This window comes from Acipenser ruthenus, chromosome 3, assembly GCF_902713425.1.
Source record: "Acipenser ruthenus chromosome 3, fAciRut3.2 maternal haplotype, whole genome shotgun sequence".
In the NCBI taxonomy this organism is placed as follows: Eukaryota; Metazoa; Chordata; class Actinopteri; order Acipenseriformes; family Acipenseridae; genus Acipenser; species Acipenser ruthenus.
The window spans coordinates 66511853-66530170 of NC_081191.1; the positions used below are offsets into that span (position 1 = coordinate 66511853).

Genomic DNA, 18318 nt, shown 5'->3' on the forward strand with positions numbered 1-18318 from the left:
TGATTTATTATGCCAATAGATGACAAACCGAGTTTACTGCATCACAGCTTGTAGAATTTTATTCTGTGTTTTTACACCATACAAACAAATATTAAAAAAAAAAAAAAAAAAAACAGAAATAAAAACTTTTATAATGTGGTTGGAGCTGGCAAGTGTTTTTCTCTGAGGAGAACATAGGGCTGAATTCAGAACTTATTGAAATTCTAAATCAATTCCGCTCAAACACCATTCCAGCTTTATATTGATTCTGGACTAACGTCTGCCTTTGTTTATAAAGCAGTGATTTACGCCAGAGGTTCCCAAACTTTTTTTTTTACCTGAGGTCTCACAGTCTGATTTCAGCCATTCCCAAGGAGGTTTTCTGAAATCACAATAGCTGGGCACTGATCTCATTTTTCCTATGCACTTTTACAAGTACTGGTAAGTTACAAAAAGTGATGACTCAAAAATTGTATCTGACTACTATTGAAAAAAAAAGGAAACTTTTGACATCCAAGCATTTCCTGGAAGTGAAAGGACCATTTAACTGGACTTATTTTATTTTGGAGCTCTGAGATATTCAAATTGAAACTAATGGAGATATCATAATTACTATAACTAGTATATGAAGTTTTGCCAGCTTTTAGACTATAACTATTATACAAGTATTCATTCAGCCATTAGCTTTTTTTCTCATTTAAATGAGCACTCTATGCTTTTAGTTTAGCAAATAGGTATACACTTTTTAATATCCAGGTACATTGATTATGCATAGTTAGCATTTAATTATATTTGCAAACAATTCTCAATTCTGAGACTGCGAAGACTTCAAAGGGATGAATAGCCTATTTGCCCTAAAAGCATTCCTGCTACTAGTATTCCTCGCAAAGGTACTTCAAATGTAATACAGTCACTTGAATGTAGCATGTATTTTTTTGATGACTCAACAAATTAAGTTCTCTCTGGGAACATCCTTTAGTGCACTTCAGTAGAACTTGTCACCAATGAAACTCTCGGCAATTTTACATACAAAACCAGTTTAATTTCTGATATAAATCACTGTGCTGAACTTGAGGGCCACAGTGTAAATCTACTTTTGTAAACTACATCCCTGCATATAGTTCTCCCCAGATAAACCAGCAGCTTGGAAAAATGGAAAATATCTCCCATGGCAGCACCCTGTACACTTTTATATATGTAAGCTCCATTCAGAGGTGCTGTGTAGACAGACCCAATGCCATTTGTCATACCTGCGTCTTTTATCACTCTGAGGCAGGAAGTGTCAGTAGCTGGAAACAGCATGACCAGGATAAACACGACAGTCAGGGAAGTCAAGAAGTGGCTGTTTGAAAAACATTTCCTGGCTAGGTGACAGTTTAGAAATCAGCACCCACGAGGAGAACTGTTAACAGAGGATGATGTTAATGTGGTGCAGCCTGGGATAATAGGAAACAGGCAGACACCCTTAATGGCTTATCACACAAAAGCACAAACAAACAAACAAAAATGCAACCGCTGCTGACATCCTGAATGTTGATTTAGTTACAGATGTGTTTCTAATGAAGTGGCACGACAGTGATTTCCATTATATTTTACGTACATAGTAAAACCAGTAAAATGTTATAACAAATGTGTAGTTTTCTCAATGTCTGAAGACTATATATATATATTTTTTTATAGTTATGAATCAAATACTATACGTTACAGAAAGATTGTGTAGATTTTTTAAATAATAATAATAATAATAATAATAATAATAATAATAATAATAATAATAATAATATGTTTTCCAAGGATTGGCAAATGTGTCCTTTTGGAATGGAATGCATTCTACTATTAATACTTTAGGGTGAGTCCTTTAGTTGACCTCAAGGATTAAATGCTTCTTATTATCTTAAATAAGTTTAGAGCTGTAATATTCTTCTCTACATAAATAAAAAGACAGGATGCTGTTTCACCAAAGAGATTTAGAAGTTTAGAAACAACAACGCAAAAAAAAGAAAAAAATTCAATTGATAAGCCTTGCAGGTAGGCCTTAGTATATCCCTTCACGAAGGCAGACAATTTTCCTGAGATTTTCGTGAACCCACCACTGTTTCGTCTTAAAATAAATGCTATGTTCAAATTACAGTGGTAAAATAAAAAACAAATGTCCCATCTATTCTGAATTGGTAATAAACAGATCATATCTGAGGATACCACTGCACTTGTGGGATGGAGTGCTCACTTAGACATTTTGAAAGTATTTGAAGATGGGGCAATTATTTATTTATGGATACCAACATCATTTATTGAGTTAAAGGATTAAGTGGGGTAAAGGTCTAAATTGCCCACCCCAGTAGTTATAAATTCTTAGAAACTGGATACAATTTTGGGGTACCTCTTGCTGTTATGAGATGGCTAGCTCATTAAAATAGGTTTGTCTCATATGCACTTGTTTATTGTATTATTATTATCAGGAATACTCATGTATTTATTAAGCTGAGGGTCTGAGTGGAGTAAAACAAGCACAAATGCCCATCCTCAGTAGTTCTGTATTTATTCATCTTTCCCAATACTTGTTGGACGTTAGTGTATATTGAGTCAAATATTTTGAATATGATGATCACATACTCAATGCTCAATGCTCCCCCTAGTGCCAAAAGTAGGGATATTTTTTAAGGGTGTATTTACAGTACATCCTGTACACAACACAACACATTATACAGCTAATGCAAACACGTTAATTGGATTAACTTTGTGCTCATCAACTGCACATAAATAGATACAAATCCTTGGTAAAGATAAAAGTGCACTTGAGAGTTGACTGCGTCTGCTGTTTTGGTGACTGAAGGATTTACTGTATACAACCTCTGGTAAATATAATAGTTGTATGCTTTTGTAGCTCTAAATAAATCATTATTAAGGTTAATTAATCGTTCAAATCAACGTTGCTGTAAACTGTAGTAATGTTAATGCTGGTAATTTTAAATATTAGTTATCAATATCCTCATTTATTTGAATTCTTGTGATATAAATTTTAATAATAACATGGTATGTATTCATATGAGTTATTAAAGCAAATTCAAATAAATGTGTTTAAACACAAGGCTCTGTCCTTGTCAATATTCGATGCATACACTTATAGGCTAAAAGTTTCATTTCCTCTGCTAAATGTTGAGGATTCTGTAAGACATCAAATGCAGTAGTTAAACATGTTTAGTGAATGAAGTAAACCAGAGATTTACAAAATCCTAGGTGAAAATTAACTAATAACCAATTGACAATCGTCTTTTTTTATAACAAGAGGCAAACACTGTAAACTAAATGGTTTTTTAATTAAACTTTCATTGAAGCTTTTTGTGTACTTTTTTTTTTTTTAGGCGTAGAATCTAAATAATATGTACAGTTGCAGACAGAATTGACACCCTACGCTTATTATACCATAATTCAAGGTAACAGATTAAGCACAAGCATTTCGTAAACGTTAACCACTTTTCAATAAAACAAAATGCAAAATACACCATTTTCAGTAAATTAACAATTAATCTTTACCAAAAAAACAAACAAACTTATTTCATTTAAAGTATTCACTCGTGATAAAAGTATTGACACGTGTGACCTTTTGCTTTTATTACGTGTTTAGACGTTCTTAACCAGTAGTATGTTACATTTTGTTGGTGAAATCTGCACCCATTCTGTCATAAAAATCTCCTTCAGGTCAGATAGATTGGATAAGCAACGCTTGGCTACAGTCTAAAGCATTTCTATTAGATTGAGATCTGGTGATTGCTAAAACCATTCCAGAACTTTTTTCTTCGTTTTTTACAATTCCAGAGTTGACTTAGCGGTGTGCTTTGGGTCATTGAGGTGTTGGAAGATAAACTGTCTGCCAATCTTACTTACTAGTAGATGGTAGCATTGTACTTTGTCGAATGTTTTGATACATAGCTGCATTAATTCACCCCCATATCATGATTGAACCACCTCCATGTTTAAGGTACAAGGTTTTGTTCATTGAAAGCTTTCCATTTTTTTTGAGTGAAAAGTTATATTTTAGCCTCATTGGACCAGATAATTTAGTTGAACAATGCTTTCGATTCTTGTTCATATTTCTTGGCAAACTTCAGGTGGTCTTTTTGGTGAAATTTCTTTAAAAGTGGTTTGCTGTGAGTTCTACGTGGTGCTTACAACTCTTAAATGCCTTGTACAGTTCTGATGCTCCTAAATCTTTCAAGTGTTTCAGTTGAATTTGTTCTGTGGTGCTTCTTGATTATTGCTCTGATTGTGGATTTTGGTATTCCATATTTCTATGATACTGTCCCTGCAGCCATTTCCTTTCTTGTAGTTTGCTACAACTGCTTTTCTCAAACTTGAATCCAACTTGAATCCAACTCACTTGTCTTGACCTTCATCTGCTGTGCTGCTAAAACCTTCAACAGGTGTTGGAAATAATTACCTCTTCTTCTGGCTATCGACTTTATAATTCAGCTTAGTTATTGTGTAATGGTTTTCCATCCATTTATTTATTTTTAAATTAGTTCTATTACATTTTTACACAGTTTAATGTAAAGGTTTCAGTAATTTTGTCATGAACACATATTTGAAATTGCTTAAGTGCTTTTTTAATAAAGATGGTTTGTTAAACTACCAGAAATGGTGTATATTGGTCTTTATCATGTTAATTAATGGTTAATGTTCACTAAATGCTTTTATTTACATTTTTTCTTGAATTATATTAAGCATTGGGTGTGTTTGTATGTGACTGAAATGTCCATGTTAAATATGGAGAAAAAAAAAACTAGATGTTTTCAAAAGTTGGTTTTAAATATGGATTTTTGCTAATAATGTAAGAATATTGACCATATTGCATTTATATTTAATAAGTTAGTATTACAGTGCCATTATTTGATTGAATTGTAGTAGGCCTATTAGTCTTTTGAAAAATAAAGAGTCGAGTTATTTCATCTTCTGTCAACATCCTTTTGATTCATATATTTATATAGACCATATTGTCTTTGATATGCCTAATTCCAACAAATAACACAATTATAATAAACACAAATACAAATTTCTATGAAAACAATATATATATATATATATATATATATATATATATATATATATATATATATATTTACATAATTTCTACTTTTAATTTTATCCCGGGTATCATATTGTTCATTTAAGGTTTAATGGCATTGATATGAAACTACAGAGTCAACATAAATTATTTGAATGAGGAACACGCCACAGCAATGTCATTATCACTATTAAAAGGCAATGTTTTAAGCAATTCATTACTTTTGTTTGCCTGAAATAATCACTGAAAGTGTTAATTTTTGAGAGCTGGGCTCAATTGCCTAGATGAAGTGTTCCAACAAGCCGTGGTTTTAGAACAGGCACTAAACCTGTTCTAAAAAGAATATGTGACAATAACAATAGCAAATTATATGTCACATTAAATGTATGATAACATTCAGCTACTGAAAGTAAGACATCATTAGAATTCCAAAAGATCAGAATCAAACAAGATATGTTGAGATCTACCCAATTTAAAAGCACTACAAACAACTGTCCTAGTTAAATTGTCATAGAGATGGAAGTGGCATCTTATTTTCTAACCCAGACTAACAGGATGAAAAAAAACAAAACATGGCAGATTGTATCCACCAGATGTCTCCCTTTCACACCTGACTCAGCAGTGTCTATCTTAAGAGTTGTGATGCTTTTTTTATGGTATTTACTGTAGCTTTTTTCTCCAAATATAAAATGTATGTACAAAAAGCAATGGACAATAGACAGCTTAGCTTGGAATACTTTGAACATTTAACATAAAGCAGAACGGTATACCAGCACCAATAACTGGTATATTAAAATACATTTTAATTAAGAAATGAGTCAAAATTAAACCTTTTCCCACACCACCTGAAAACACAGAATCATAATAATACCATTGATGTTTAAATGTTGTTCTTGAAAAACAAGTTAAGATTAACATACTGTTTTTTGTTTTTTTTAGACTTTGACAGAGAAACCGAATGAAAATGAAGTCCTGGTTTCTCTTAGCCATTTGTTTGACATGGCTGGGAGTTTCTCAAAGCAGACCTGGGGGAAAGCTAGAAAGCCTCTCTGAAGAGACCCTGAAAAGTAGGTCTATGCATCATATATTGTACTGCTTGTGGTCTTAACTGAACTTGGCTCTGTGAATGCTTTTCATTGTTTTGACAATTGTAAACCTGTCAGATAACAAAATTCCAGTTCTGGCAAACTAATCTGTAATTGTGATCGTTCACAGTGTGGGGTATTGCTGGCGTTACAGTTGTTTTTTTTCGAAATCAGGTTCTTTTTTTTATTCAGCATATATTTTTCTATCGCTGGAAAAAATAAAAAAATAGTGGACATACTTAATAGTGCTATTTGACCACTCTACAAACTGAACACACAAAAAATATTGTAACCACTGATATGGTTTTATTTAGAGTTGTCTATAGATGGAGAAAAGTTTGTGGATGAAGAGGTGAAGAGGGCTTTATTTGGTGTCAAACAGATGAAGGAAATCGTGGAACAAAATGAAGAGAAACATGAACACCTGATGAAATCTTTAAGACGTAGTAGTGAGAAGAAGCAGGTAATGTAGCAAAAATATAAAGAATAGAATGACATAACATTGTAATAAAGGCTTCAGTTGTTCTTCATTATGTTAGAAGTTGAAGTCCATAGCTCTTGCTATTTTTTATCTTTAACCAGGATTATTCTCATGTTAATAGTTTGGGTTTTTTTTGTGAAAAGTGTGTTTATTTACTAAAATTTTGTACCCTTGTTAATGGAGAAGTCTCTTAATTCTGCAGATATGACCAAACAATCATTGATGGTAGACTTGTACCTGTTTCTTTGGTTTAGGGAGCTCTTCAACTTGCTGAGGAGGTGAAACAAAAGCTAGAAGAGGCCAAGGACCAGTGTCAATCATCCTTAAAGACTTCCTGGGATGAATGCAGGCCTTGCCTTGAAGTCACCTGCAAATCATTCTACACCTCTAATTGTCGCAGAGGCTTTTCCACATTTTCTAGCAAGGTAAGCTACAGTATCAACAGCAACCACTATTATTACACTGGGAAACATAAGTATGGGGGTTGTAGTGTACTATGACATAACTGGACAGTTTTACCTGTCTATGGTATACTTTTCATGGTAACGCTTTATATTGCGTGGTATAAATTAATATTAAATAGATATGCAATTGCATATTAAATTAATATTTCATAAATATGCAATAGCTGGTTTCTTGCTAAATGTTAACCAAATTTCGATTGACTGTTTTGTTACTCTTGAAAATATGTAATAATTTCCCATTGTTTACATGTTTTTAATTGAAAATACAGTTAATCTGACTTAAATGTTAATGGAAAGTAACAAGGAATAATTGAATGTAAATTTAATATGAATTGCATATTTATTAAATATTAATTTAACATTAATTTAATATGCAGTTCCATATCTATTTAATATTAATTTATGCCATTCAATATAAAGTGTTACCATTTTCATTTTCAAACCAGTCTGATGCTCAATTCTAACTCTTTTTTCAAGTTATTGTTTTTGTTTTTTCTTGCCTCTACAGTTAATTTGTTATGATCAAATGTTGCACATATAACCACAAGCTCCTATATTACAAGTTGTATTATGGTGGCTGTATAATTGCTTCTGTCTGTCTGCAGTTGTATTTTGTGTTGTCTTGCCAGGACCTATACTCACTACCTATCTAAAGTGATCTAAAAGCAACAAGTATTGTTGCTTGTTTAGGCACCATACTACCTTCAATAAACAAACCCAACAGCCAGCAATTATTACAACACTAAAGTGTCACCATGTATTTATCAGTGGAATCAAGTGGTCAGATAAGTGCTGTTTTACTTGAAAGAAACCTATTCGCCTGGGTTGCTCTCAGAGAGGAGTTACCTTGTTCCTGTTTTACATTCACAGGTAGAGACCTTTTTCAGAGAAATGTCACCGCTATTCATCAATTCTCATGAAAACAAAGACCTTGTGGTAAATCAGGACCCAGAAAGCGTTGATGTGAAAGTGGTACAGATTGAAGATTATTTTAACAAAATGATTTCTGAAGTGAGTAATCTATTCAATCAAAGCATGGAGCTGTTCCACAAGATGCATGAGGAATTTGATCAGTCTTTTCAGGCAGCCTTTACCTCTGAGCTGCACACAGCTGGACTGAACCTGAGAGCCCATTCTCACTCCAATCACAACTCAAGCCCAGGTTTCTTGGAAAGCCTTGGCCTAGGTGATGTTTTAGAGTCCTTTGTTGATTTTGGTAGAAGAATTTTTGAAGAATTTAGCTCTGTGATTACTGAGGAATTTCGTGGACTTCAGGAGAGTATGAGTGGTATGTCGGAGAAGAAACAAGGCAAGTTGATAAGGACAAATATGTATTGTTTGTTATATTGGGCCTTATTCACATTTTACTCATGAGTTCTTTAAGACTGTTTGGTATTTATGAAACTTTTAAAGTTTAGTTAAGCCAACAGTATATTAGAACAATGTAATTCTTCAAAAGAGGCTTAACAAAAGTTGAGTTACAGCTTTGTGAAATTTTAAAAACATTAAAAACTGGTAATATATATTACATAGTATCAGTAATGCATTGTACCATTGCTTTGTTTTTATCTTTATTGGTCATAAAAACAGACAATATAAATAAAACTTAGAACAAAGACCAGGAGCACTCCTGAATTAAACAATCTATACTTAATAAAAAAATAAATGTGTACTGTATCAGCAAAATCTGATTTAAAATGTAATGTAGCATATGTAACAGTTAAGTAAAATGGTCCTAATAGACAGGCAGTTTGATAGAGGTAGATGTTCAGAATATCTCGAGGCTGCTCTTCATATGGAGTTGGTCACATGGGGCTTACTGTATATATATATATATATATATATATATATATATATATATATATACTCCTGTGCACCCCAAGACCACTTTCAAACACAAAATGTCTCGTTCTCAATCACTCGACAAGACCCACAATTAGTGGTTTTAGGCACTTTTAACAAATCTGGCTCTGTGAAGATTTACAATCATCCTCCACCAGCGGGAGCACCAAACAAGAGAGCAAGACAAATATTCTTCAACTGACAGTGACTAATAAAAAAAAATAAAAAAACATACCCAATTGAAACACGTTTTCCTTAAAAATACATTATTTTTTGCAATTCATTATCTACCCAGTTTAATTCACCATTCCTGAATTATCAAAAAGAGAATTATATTTAAAATTCTTTAATATTGACTTAATTTACGTTATTATTATTCATTAAATTCAGTTGCAATTTGAACCTTAACACCCATTTATTGTGTTTTTATTACCGATACTAATATCAATGTATTATAAAAAAAAAAAAAAAAAATATTAAATAGATAGGCTTCAGTGAGTTAAAGAAAAATAATTCCATCTTGGGTTTCTGTGACCTAAAGGTCTCATAGTTTATGATGTCACATAAACCCCACATGGAATTGTTTTCCAGTAACTCACTGATGACAGGGTCAAAGGATATATTATATATATATAGTAAATATGGACTGGAGAGGAGGGCTATAGTAGAAAATTATTGACCCAAAGGAAGACTATTATTACCGACTGGGGGCTATGCCCGAACTGCAGGCTGAGCGCATTGCAGCACATATTTAATATATGAATCAGTCAAGAAAATAAGTGGGGCAAGGTTGGATAGTAAATATGAGTTTATACATTTTGTTTAAATAAAGACAATACAGCATATGTAAATATTGACTTATATATTTTGTCTAAATATTGCTGATACAGCATAAGTAAATAAACAAATAACAAATTTATTGAATTGAATTTCAGAAAGTCAGAAAACAGTGACAGTGATGTTTTAGTCACCATTTTAGTGTTTGGAGCATCTTTCTTTTGTAATTCATTTTCTTTTAAGTCACAGAATCGGTGTTCAGCCATTTCCTCTTGTTGTGAGGAGTGGAGATGAAAGACGCTCCTTTGAAAAGGGGCGGGACTGACAGATGTAAACTATTGCCCGGTGGTATAAGAATGTCAGGGCAATAGTTCAATAGGCAATAGTGTGTGTACATATATACACACACTACCGGTCAAAAGTTTTAGAACACCCCCATTTTTCCAGTTTTTATTGAAATGTAAACAGTTCAAGTCCAGTGAATAACCTGAAATGGTACAAAGGTAAGCGGTAAACTGCCAGAGGTTAAAAAAAAAAGTTTTCAGGGAACAAGTAATGGGTTAACAACTTACAGCTGTTCTGCAGCAATGGAAGTAAATTAAGCCTTGAAAGTTGATGCTAACAATTCCTACAGGTGTCCCAACTTTTGTTGATTACTTACAAACCCTCTGTCTGTATAAAAGCAGTGTTGGAACAGACTGTGTTACTAGACCCTCTTAAGCATTATTTGGACAGTACTGTACTGCAGGAAGTAGTATATTGCTCTCATAATGGCGAGAAAAAGGCAATTAACAAAGGAAGACAGACAGACCATTATAACCCTTAAAAGTGTAGGTCTTTCCTTTAGAGAAATTGCAAAGAAAGCCAAGGTGTCAGTGAGTACAGTTTCCTACACCATCAAAAGGCACTTGGAAACTGGAGGAAACTCTGACAGGAAGAGGTCTGGCAGACCCAAAGCCACAACAGAATCAGAAGACAAGTTTCTGAGAGTCAACAGCTTGCGTGATAGGCGGCTCACAGGACAACAGCTTCAAGCACAGCTTAACACTGGTTGAAGTAAGCAAGTCTCAGTTTCAACTGTGAAGAGAAGACTTTCAAGCTGCAGGTCTGACAGGTCGAGTGGCAGTAAGAAAGCCATTGCTAAGATGGCAAAATAAGAAAAAGAGGCTTGCCTGGGCCATGAAGCACTGCCAGTGGACTACTGAAGACTGGAAGAAGGTCTTATGGACCGATGAATCAAAATTTGAAATCTTCGGTTCATCACACAGGGTTTTTGTACGCCGTCGAGTAGGCGAAAGGATGGTTCCTCGGTGTGTGACACCAACTGTCAAACATGGAGGAGGAAGCGTGATGGTCTGGGGCTCTTTTGCTGGATCCAGAGTCGGCGACTTGCACAGAGTGGCACCCTGAACCAAAACTGCTACCACAGCATTTTGCAGCGCCATGCAATACCCTCTGGTATACGCCTAGTTGGTCAGGGGTTCATCCTACAGCAAGATAATGACCCAAAACATACCTCCAGGCTGTCAGAACTACCTTAGAAGAAAAGAACAATATGGTTGGCTTCAAATCATGGAATGGCCAGCGCAGTCTCCAGTCTTAAACCCCATCGAGCTGGTTTGGGATGAACTGACAGAAGGGTGAAAGCAAAGCAACCTACAAGTGCAACACATTTGTGGGAACTTCTGCAACAGTGTTGGGAAGAACTTTCCGAACAATATTTGATTTCCATTGTAGAAAGAATGCCACAAGTGTGTTCGGCTGTTATATCTGCAAAAGGTGGTTACTTTGATGAGTCAAAAATTTAGATTAAATTTTGTTAAACAAAACGATTCCATGATTTCTTTTTTATCTCCAATTGTTTATTTGTTCTATGCTTTAATTTCAGAGTACATTGAGACATTAAACTGCGTAAATTTCAATCAAAACTGGAAAAATTGAGGTGTTCTAAAACTTTTGACCGGTAGTGTATATATATATATATATATATATATATATATATATATATATATTCTGTAATTAGATTTTGTCTTTATACAACCAACCAATGCAACAAGTTTTGACTAATACTTTCGATCTGTCTTGACAACTGAAGAAAATGACATCCTTTCAAGTATAACTCCATCGATGAACAGACAGCTGTGTAGAGACCTCCGCAGGAATAGTTCAGAATGCTGGCAGCTTCAGAGCAAGTGTCAATCTTGCCAAGTCGCATTGTTTCAAGGTAACCTTTCAGAAATCCTGACAGAACCCTCCCCTTAGTACTAAAATAACATATCCCTAATCAACTGATACCATAAAGTAGCACACCTTAGCCTTAATAATCTGGATCTACTACCCCTTACCCCTTACTATAGTAAAAGCATTGCAAAGTTTAATAAAGTATGGTGAAAGCATGATAAAGCACAGATAAGCACTGTAAATCCGAGAGATGTACATATATATTAAATCATATTTAAAAACATTGCAAACCTTGGTAAACTATAGTTAACTGTGGTTTATTTATCAAAGGGACCAACTTCTAAAAAAACACCGAACAAATAAAATATACCTAAAAAATAACCTAAAACCAATGACAGTGGTGCCTTAACTAGTGTAATTTCTGTTAATATAATTTAAATTAATATAAGAAGTCATAATACTTTCAGCAGTGACACAAATAGTTTTAAACCAATATAAAATTACACTGGTTAAAATTAAGACAAGTTTACGTTAAACTTCACACTAATCAAAAGAGATCATTCTGAAATGACCCTCAATTCCATAAGTAATATTGTACAATAATGATTTAAGGTGTTTGTTGTCCTTGTCTGTGTGTGTATTTGATTGTTGGAAGGTACAAACAGTATTTAATGTTGCAAAACAAGAAACTAACTTAAGAATATATGGGGGTATGGCTGTCTGATAAGGATTCAAAAAGCTAAAGCTTTAATTCACCTAACTGAAATGCCTTTCTTTTATTTTCCATTAAGACTGCCCCAGTTTGCCTGAGCTGCACTCTGAGCTTAATGAAATCTCACACCTGATTAATGTGTCTAGCCAGCAGTATGAAGAGGTGCTCCAGATAGTGCAGCATCACACTGAGGACACAGTCAGCTGGATTAAGCAAATGGCCCAGAGATTTGGCTGGGTGGCTGAATTAGCCAACACTACAGTGGAACATGAGAGTGTTTTCAGCATTACAACGGTAAAGCACAAAGCAAAAAGAAAAAAAAAAACGTTATTTCTGATTTTTTTGGTTTTGATTTTTTTGCTCATACATACACTGCCACCCGGTGGATCAATATTGTAATTGTGATTTAATTAAATCAGACAAAGGTGCTTGTTTAGATGTTTACAACACAAATAGAAGTAGCATGCTATTATAGTAGCACTATTAATCCTCATAAAAATCCCTTGACCCTGTCATTTTTTATTTTGATATTGGTTTACAACAAACTTAAGTGTCACTCCAGTAGGTGTCATTTAATGGTAATTGAGGAGCAGCTATGCTAATATTTTGGATGTCACTCATCATAAGAACTGTACAATGACCAAACTGTCACTGGCCTTCCTCCTCCACGCGTTCCAGACTTGGAACATGCATCTCCAAAATCTAGAAAACTATAGTATGATGACAGTATAATTACATCAAAATTCTAGAAACATAACATCACATTCTGGGTTCCAGAGGTTCCAATGATGCAAGTCACACCCAAGTCAGTTAAATTATTGTCATCCATAATTTGTAATTGTACAGTGTTTTGGGTTGAAATGGCTTGAGGTTTTTTATTTTAACAAACAGGTCAAATTGATTGCAGAAAGAGATGTGTGTCGGAGGCGTATGTGATGGACGCTGCTTAATATAGCTGTCTTGAAACATATTGAATTCTCATTTGATTTGAACATCTTTGGTGTTGTCTCAACACAGGTGCTGCCTCATTCTGGTGAAGGAAATCCAATGCTTGCGTCATACACAACTGTAGAAGTGAATGTTCTCAACTCACCCACCTTCATTTTTAATGTCCCTGGAGAGCTGGAAATAGAAGACCCTGCCTTTATTAAATATGTGGCTCAGGAGGCGTTAGGACTCTACAAAGAGATGTCCAAGTAAATTTCCAAGATAAGCAGTTTTCATTCAGGGGTCTGTACCACTTCTACCTTTCTTTGTTCATAGTGCACTGAGATCTAACTGTAATTGAAGCCCCACGTATTAACAGAGAACCTTAAACAGTATACACTCATATAATTACACTTTAAAATCTTAATAATCTACAGAAATTAATTTATAAAGAAGTAGATTTAATCACTTTATTAAGTTTGACATGCTTAACATTGGTCTGATATGTAAAAATTAAACCACCCTGGTGCAATTTGAATTGTATTACATTTTCAATTTGAACTTGCTATGGGATAATTTTCTAGAAACAGCCCCTGTGCATCTTGATTATTTCCAGATAGCAGTGTGTAAAAGATGGCCTACAGCACATATTCATATTTTTCTAAAAGCATGAAAGTGATCAAATTGGGGAAAGCACTATCAGATGATTAAAAGTAATAAAATAATTTGCAGGTAAATACAATTACACCGACACTTCCTATTGGTTTTTTGTTTTTTTCAGGAAGGATTCACCCTGAAGTGATAACAACAAGAACGCTCATCTTTGTTTGTGAAAATGAGAAGATTTAAGAATCATTTTCATCTTGGCATCTTACGGGTTTCTAAATAATCTTCTAATCTGCTAATTAGACATTGCTAAATATGTGTTTGTTGTTATTATGTTTATAACCTTGCTTGCTACAGATGATATACAATATAATTTACATCGGAAGAATAAGAGTTTGTGTAAATCTAATGTACACAAATGTCATCTTATATTTTTGTAAAATTGCCTCACAGCAAACAGGTGTGTTTGATTGTTCAATTGTGCATGTAGCTATCTATCAAGCAGACCTGGGATAAATAATGATTTTGAATATTTAAATATTTCAAAATAATGTTGTTGGGAATATTTATAAATATTCAAATATTTCAATTTTTGTTTTAAATATATTTATAAATGTTTTACAATAATGTGAAACATAACACATTAAGTTTTATATGAACAGCTGTTTAGTATTATCACATTAATATTTACACAAAATATTATCCAGTATGTAGCATGCATGTTTACAGTTTAAAAACATCTATAACTTGAATCATAACACAATTTAATTACACTCGTTAAACTGTTATCTGCTATGTTCAGTATGGCCTATTGTTTTCCACTGTGAGTTCTAAAGACCCTGAGGAATGCTTATGTAATTGGGTAACAAGCACTTACCCTGACATGCACAAGGAGGTTTGAGGTAGAGTTCACGGTTTACAATATTTACAAGTGGCTTTGAATTTATCCGAGGCATTTTCTGGTATAATGAAATGCAAAGCAGCCTTAGATGTAGGAAATAACATGTTGGTAACATAAGCAAGTACTATGTGAGTGACTTGAACTTGAACTGAAGACAGACAGCTTACATATATATTTGAAATATCTGATATTTATAAATATTACATAAATATATTTGTCCCAGGTCTGCTATCAAGATTGATTTTAATTAACCTGTGTACTAGAGCCAAGGTAATATAATACCGTATGTTAGTTTTTCTAGATGTGTAAATTAAATTAGAGTTGCATCAAAACAAATAGACTGGTCTCTTATTTGCATATTATAGATGAGAATATTTTAGCCAATCAGAGTGCACATTTTGCAAGCTGTATACCATGACACTTCACAAAGAAACCCTTAGTCCTAGTATCTTGTTTTTTATTTTGTTTTCACTGCAGGTGCCATAAACTAAAAGCGGTTGTTTATGTTATTTTGACAAAAGCTAAAAAACAGGACTTTTTAATGATATTGAGCAAAATGTCGGGACACCAGGACCTTTGATGGAAAACCAGGACTGTCCCAGCAAAACAAGGACATCTGGTCACCCTATTTATTACACTTTGCTTTTAATATGGTAAACTTTTACAAAGGTGTAAAGGGTCTTTTCAGTTATAAAAGGTCTTACTGTTTGCTATACTAACGGTTACTGATCAGTGAGGTGACAGAGGTTTCTTATCAAAGGTGATTGTTTCATGAACATTTAATCAGAAAACAGACTATTTAACCAATTGGAAACTCACTTCCCAAAGTTACATTCAAAGACAAGATTTCGCCAGTTTTCTCATTTTCACTCAGAATCCATCTTGTTTTGTTTCTATTTTGTAATTACTTGGCCCCTTTTGTAGGTTTCACATTTTACTGCTAATCCCTTTTTCTAACTTTTTGGTTTGTGTAAAATGGTTTTGTATTACTACTTTTTATGTTATTGTTTGAAGTGGGTTTTAATCCCAGTTTTCGAGTGGGGTTGGTAACCTTAAAGGACATCTAACAATTCCAGATGACCATACTTAATTTGCATTACCATCATTTCATACCCTTACATTTTACAATATAAAGACAAGCACATCATGGTATCCTGCTGCATTATTTTTGACTTAAATGTCTTCCTTGAAACTTCAAACAAAGCATACGGGCCTACCTAAGTGCTAAATGTTAAACAAACCACTAAACTAGCAAAGGAACAACTAAACTGCATGTTACAAGTTGTGGTTTTATTTTTAGGAGACTTTTTTTTAGCATTGGTGTACTCTTCTGTAGTTATCTGTAAGAAATGTATTAGACATCTTCTCCATGAAATCTACGAAATGCCAACTGCTTGAGGGGGGTATAGCTGCAGCCTCAGAGCCGCTCGTCGGGCAGCTTCCAAGTACATCATCATTACATGCATTACACCCCGATCACATGACAAACCTATCAGAATGAATTAACGTTGTGGAGATGGCGGCCAAGCACAATGAATTGGTAAGTTATACCAAAAATTTATTTAAACTTTTGGGGAAAAAAATAGATATATATATACAGTAGTCTCTGGCTAAGAGAACACCCCTCGGGAAGCAAGAGAAGTGTTCTTAGGACAGTTGACCACTGGCCACAATATGCCAAGGCCAATCATGATATAAATCAATAAATACAAATGTATGTATTACTTATGTCATGACGCATGAGCATCAACATATGAAATTAAGAATAAGACAATAGGCAAGCGTGTGTTAATAAATTATAATATTAATTATTGACAACTATCATGACTGAAATCCAACACCTCATGATAATTATAGAATGTATAAATGCATAATCATCAAGTGCTGAAAAGTAAATTGGAAATTTGTGATTAAAAAAGCAACAAAAATTGTTAAATCTAAAGATTACAGCAACGAGCTCCAAATGGCAGTGATACAACTAAACGAAAAAGGAGAAACTACAATAAAAACAGCAGAAAGACTCGGTTTACTGAAAAGCACTGTGTGGGCTATTAATAACAAACACAGGAGAATAGTCACTGCAGCAACTACAGTAGCTCCAGGTGTGGAAGACCAAGAAAGATTTCTGCAAAATCTCCAGAAAGATGCCAGGAACTGGCTTCAAAATACAAAAAACGACTGCAAGCTGTAAAGAAAGCAAATGGTGGGCACACAAACTACTAATGTATTAAATTAGTTTTTGCATGCTATTTTTCATTTTATGCATGTTATGTAATATTGTATTGTTTTATTATAAAGCTGAATCGCTACTTTAATTTATATCTTTTAATAGAACAATCAGAAATGATAGAAAGCACTTTCTTTGTGGTTTTTCTAACTTTTTTAACTGCCCAGATATTGTCTATATGTATATATATATATATATATATAGCCGTCGCTATTATCACGACTAAACAAATATGTAATTTATTACTTATTTTTGACGTACGTTAACAGACATATTAAGAGAGCTACATATACTTTGTAAATTATATTTTATAATAAAAGTAACGTGTACCTGAAAAATGTTATATCTGTACTAACAGTCCATGAGCCAGGGCTCAAAATTTGGGAATTGACTACCAAATGGAGGGACTAAAAAACACTATGGTTTTAAGTTAGCCTGATGTCTAAAGTATCTGGAATCATGTGATAGACATTCCAGATTCCCTGCTAAATATAATTTTGCCGTCCATCTTTAAAGCTAGGCCGGTTAATTTATTGTACCATTTTTGAGTCTCAAATTTATAAAGTGTCCTAGCACAAATTAATAATGAATCTATAACCATCAAATGATTTGTCATTAAATACCAGTGACATGTATGTTAGTGAGTTTGGAGGTACTGACAGTTTTTCTCTTTTGCTTCAGGGAAGCGGTGACAGTGAGTGACGTTCTACAGTTCCTTCACACAATCCTCCTAAACTAAGCCCGCAAGCCATCAAAATGTCAGACACTTAAGCGACACCCAAGCAACAAAAGGTAGACTGTGGACTCATATGTAATATGAGACTGTGGCATTATATGTAATAAGGAATCACCTCTGAATGAGCTGACCAGACCCCAAGATGACTGTTCGTGGATAACGCTTTGTGAAACTGCAGAAGTGAGACAATTTGAGACAATCGTTAACTTGTAAGACAATCCGATTGCTGCTCCAATGCAGAGGACCCTAGGTGCTCGTCGAGACAAGGGCCTGCTCATACACAGTCAAGTGTGTATGACAAAATGTGCATCTTTTGTCAGCAACAAAGTATATCAAAG

General features: G+C 33.9%; 1 protein-coding gene across 3 annotated transcripts; it reads left to right on the forward strand.

Annotated features, from left to right (window-relative positions):
- The first annotated feature begins 2706 nt into the window (after positions 1 to 2706).
- clul1 (clusterin-like 1 (retinal)) lies at positions 2707 to 15347 on the forward strand. Of its 3 annotated transcripts, none has more exons than XM_059015134.1 (9): positions 2707 to 2834; positions 5981 to 6108; positions 6441 to 6589; positions 6862 to 7032; positions 7942 to 8380; positions 11786 to 11914; positions 12663 to 12877; positions 13601 to 13813; positions 14292 to 15347. In XM_059015134.1, exons 2-8 carry the CDS (start codon positions 6000 to 6002, stop codon positions 13781 to 13783), a joined length of 1395 nt encoding a protein of 464 aa, XP_058871117.1. In that variant the 5' UTR covers positions 2707 to 2834; positions 5981 to 5999; the 3' UTR covers positions 13784 to 13813; positions 14292 to 15347. The 3 variants fall into 3 exon arrangements, with proteins under 3 accessions (XP_058871117.1, XP_058871120.1, XP_058871109.1); XM_059015137.1 differs by having other exon boundaries at positions 14296 to 15347; XM_059015126.1 differs by having other exon boundaries at positions 13601 to 13779.
- The last annotated feature ends 2971 nt before the right edge of the window (positions 15348 to 18318 follow it).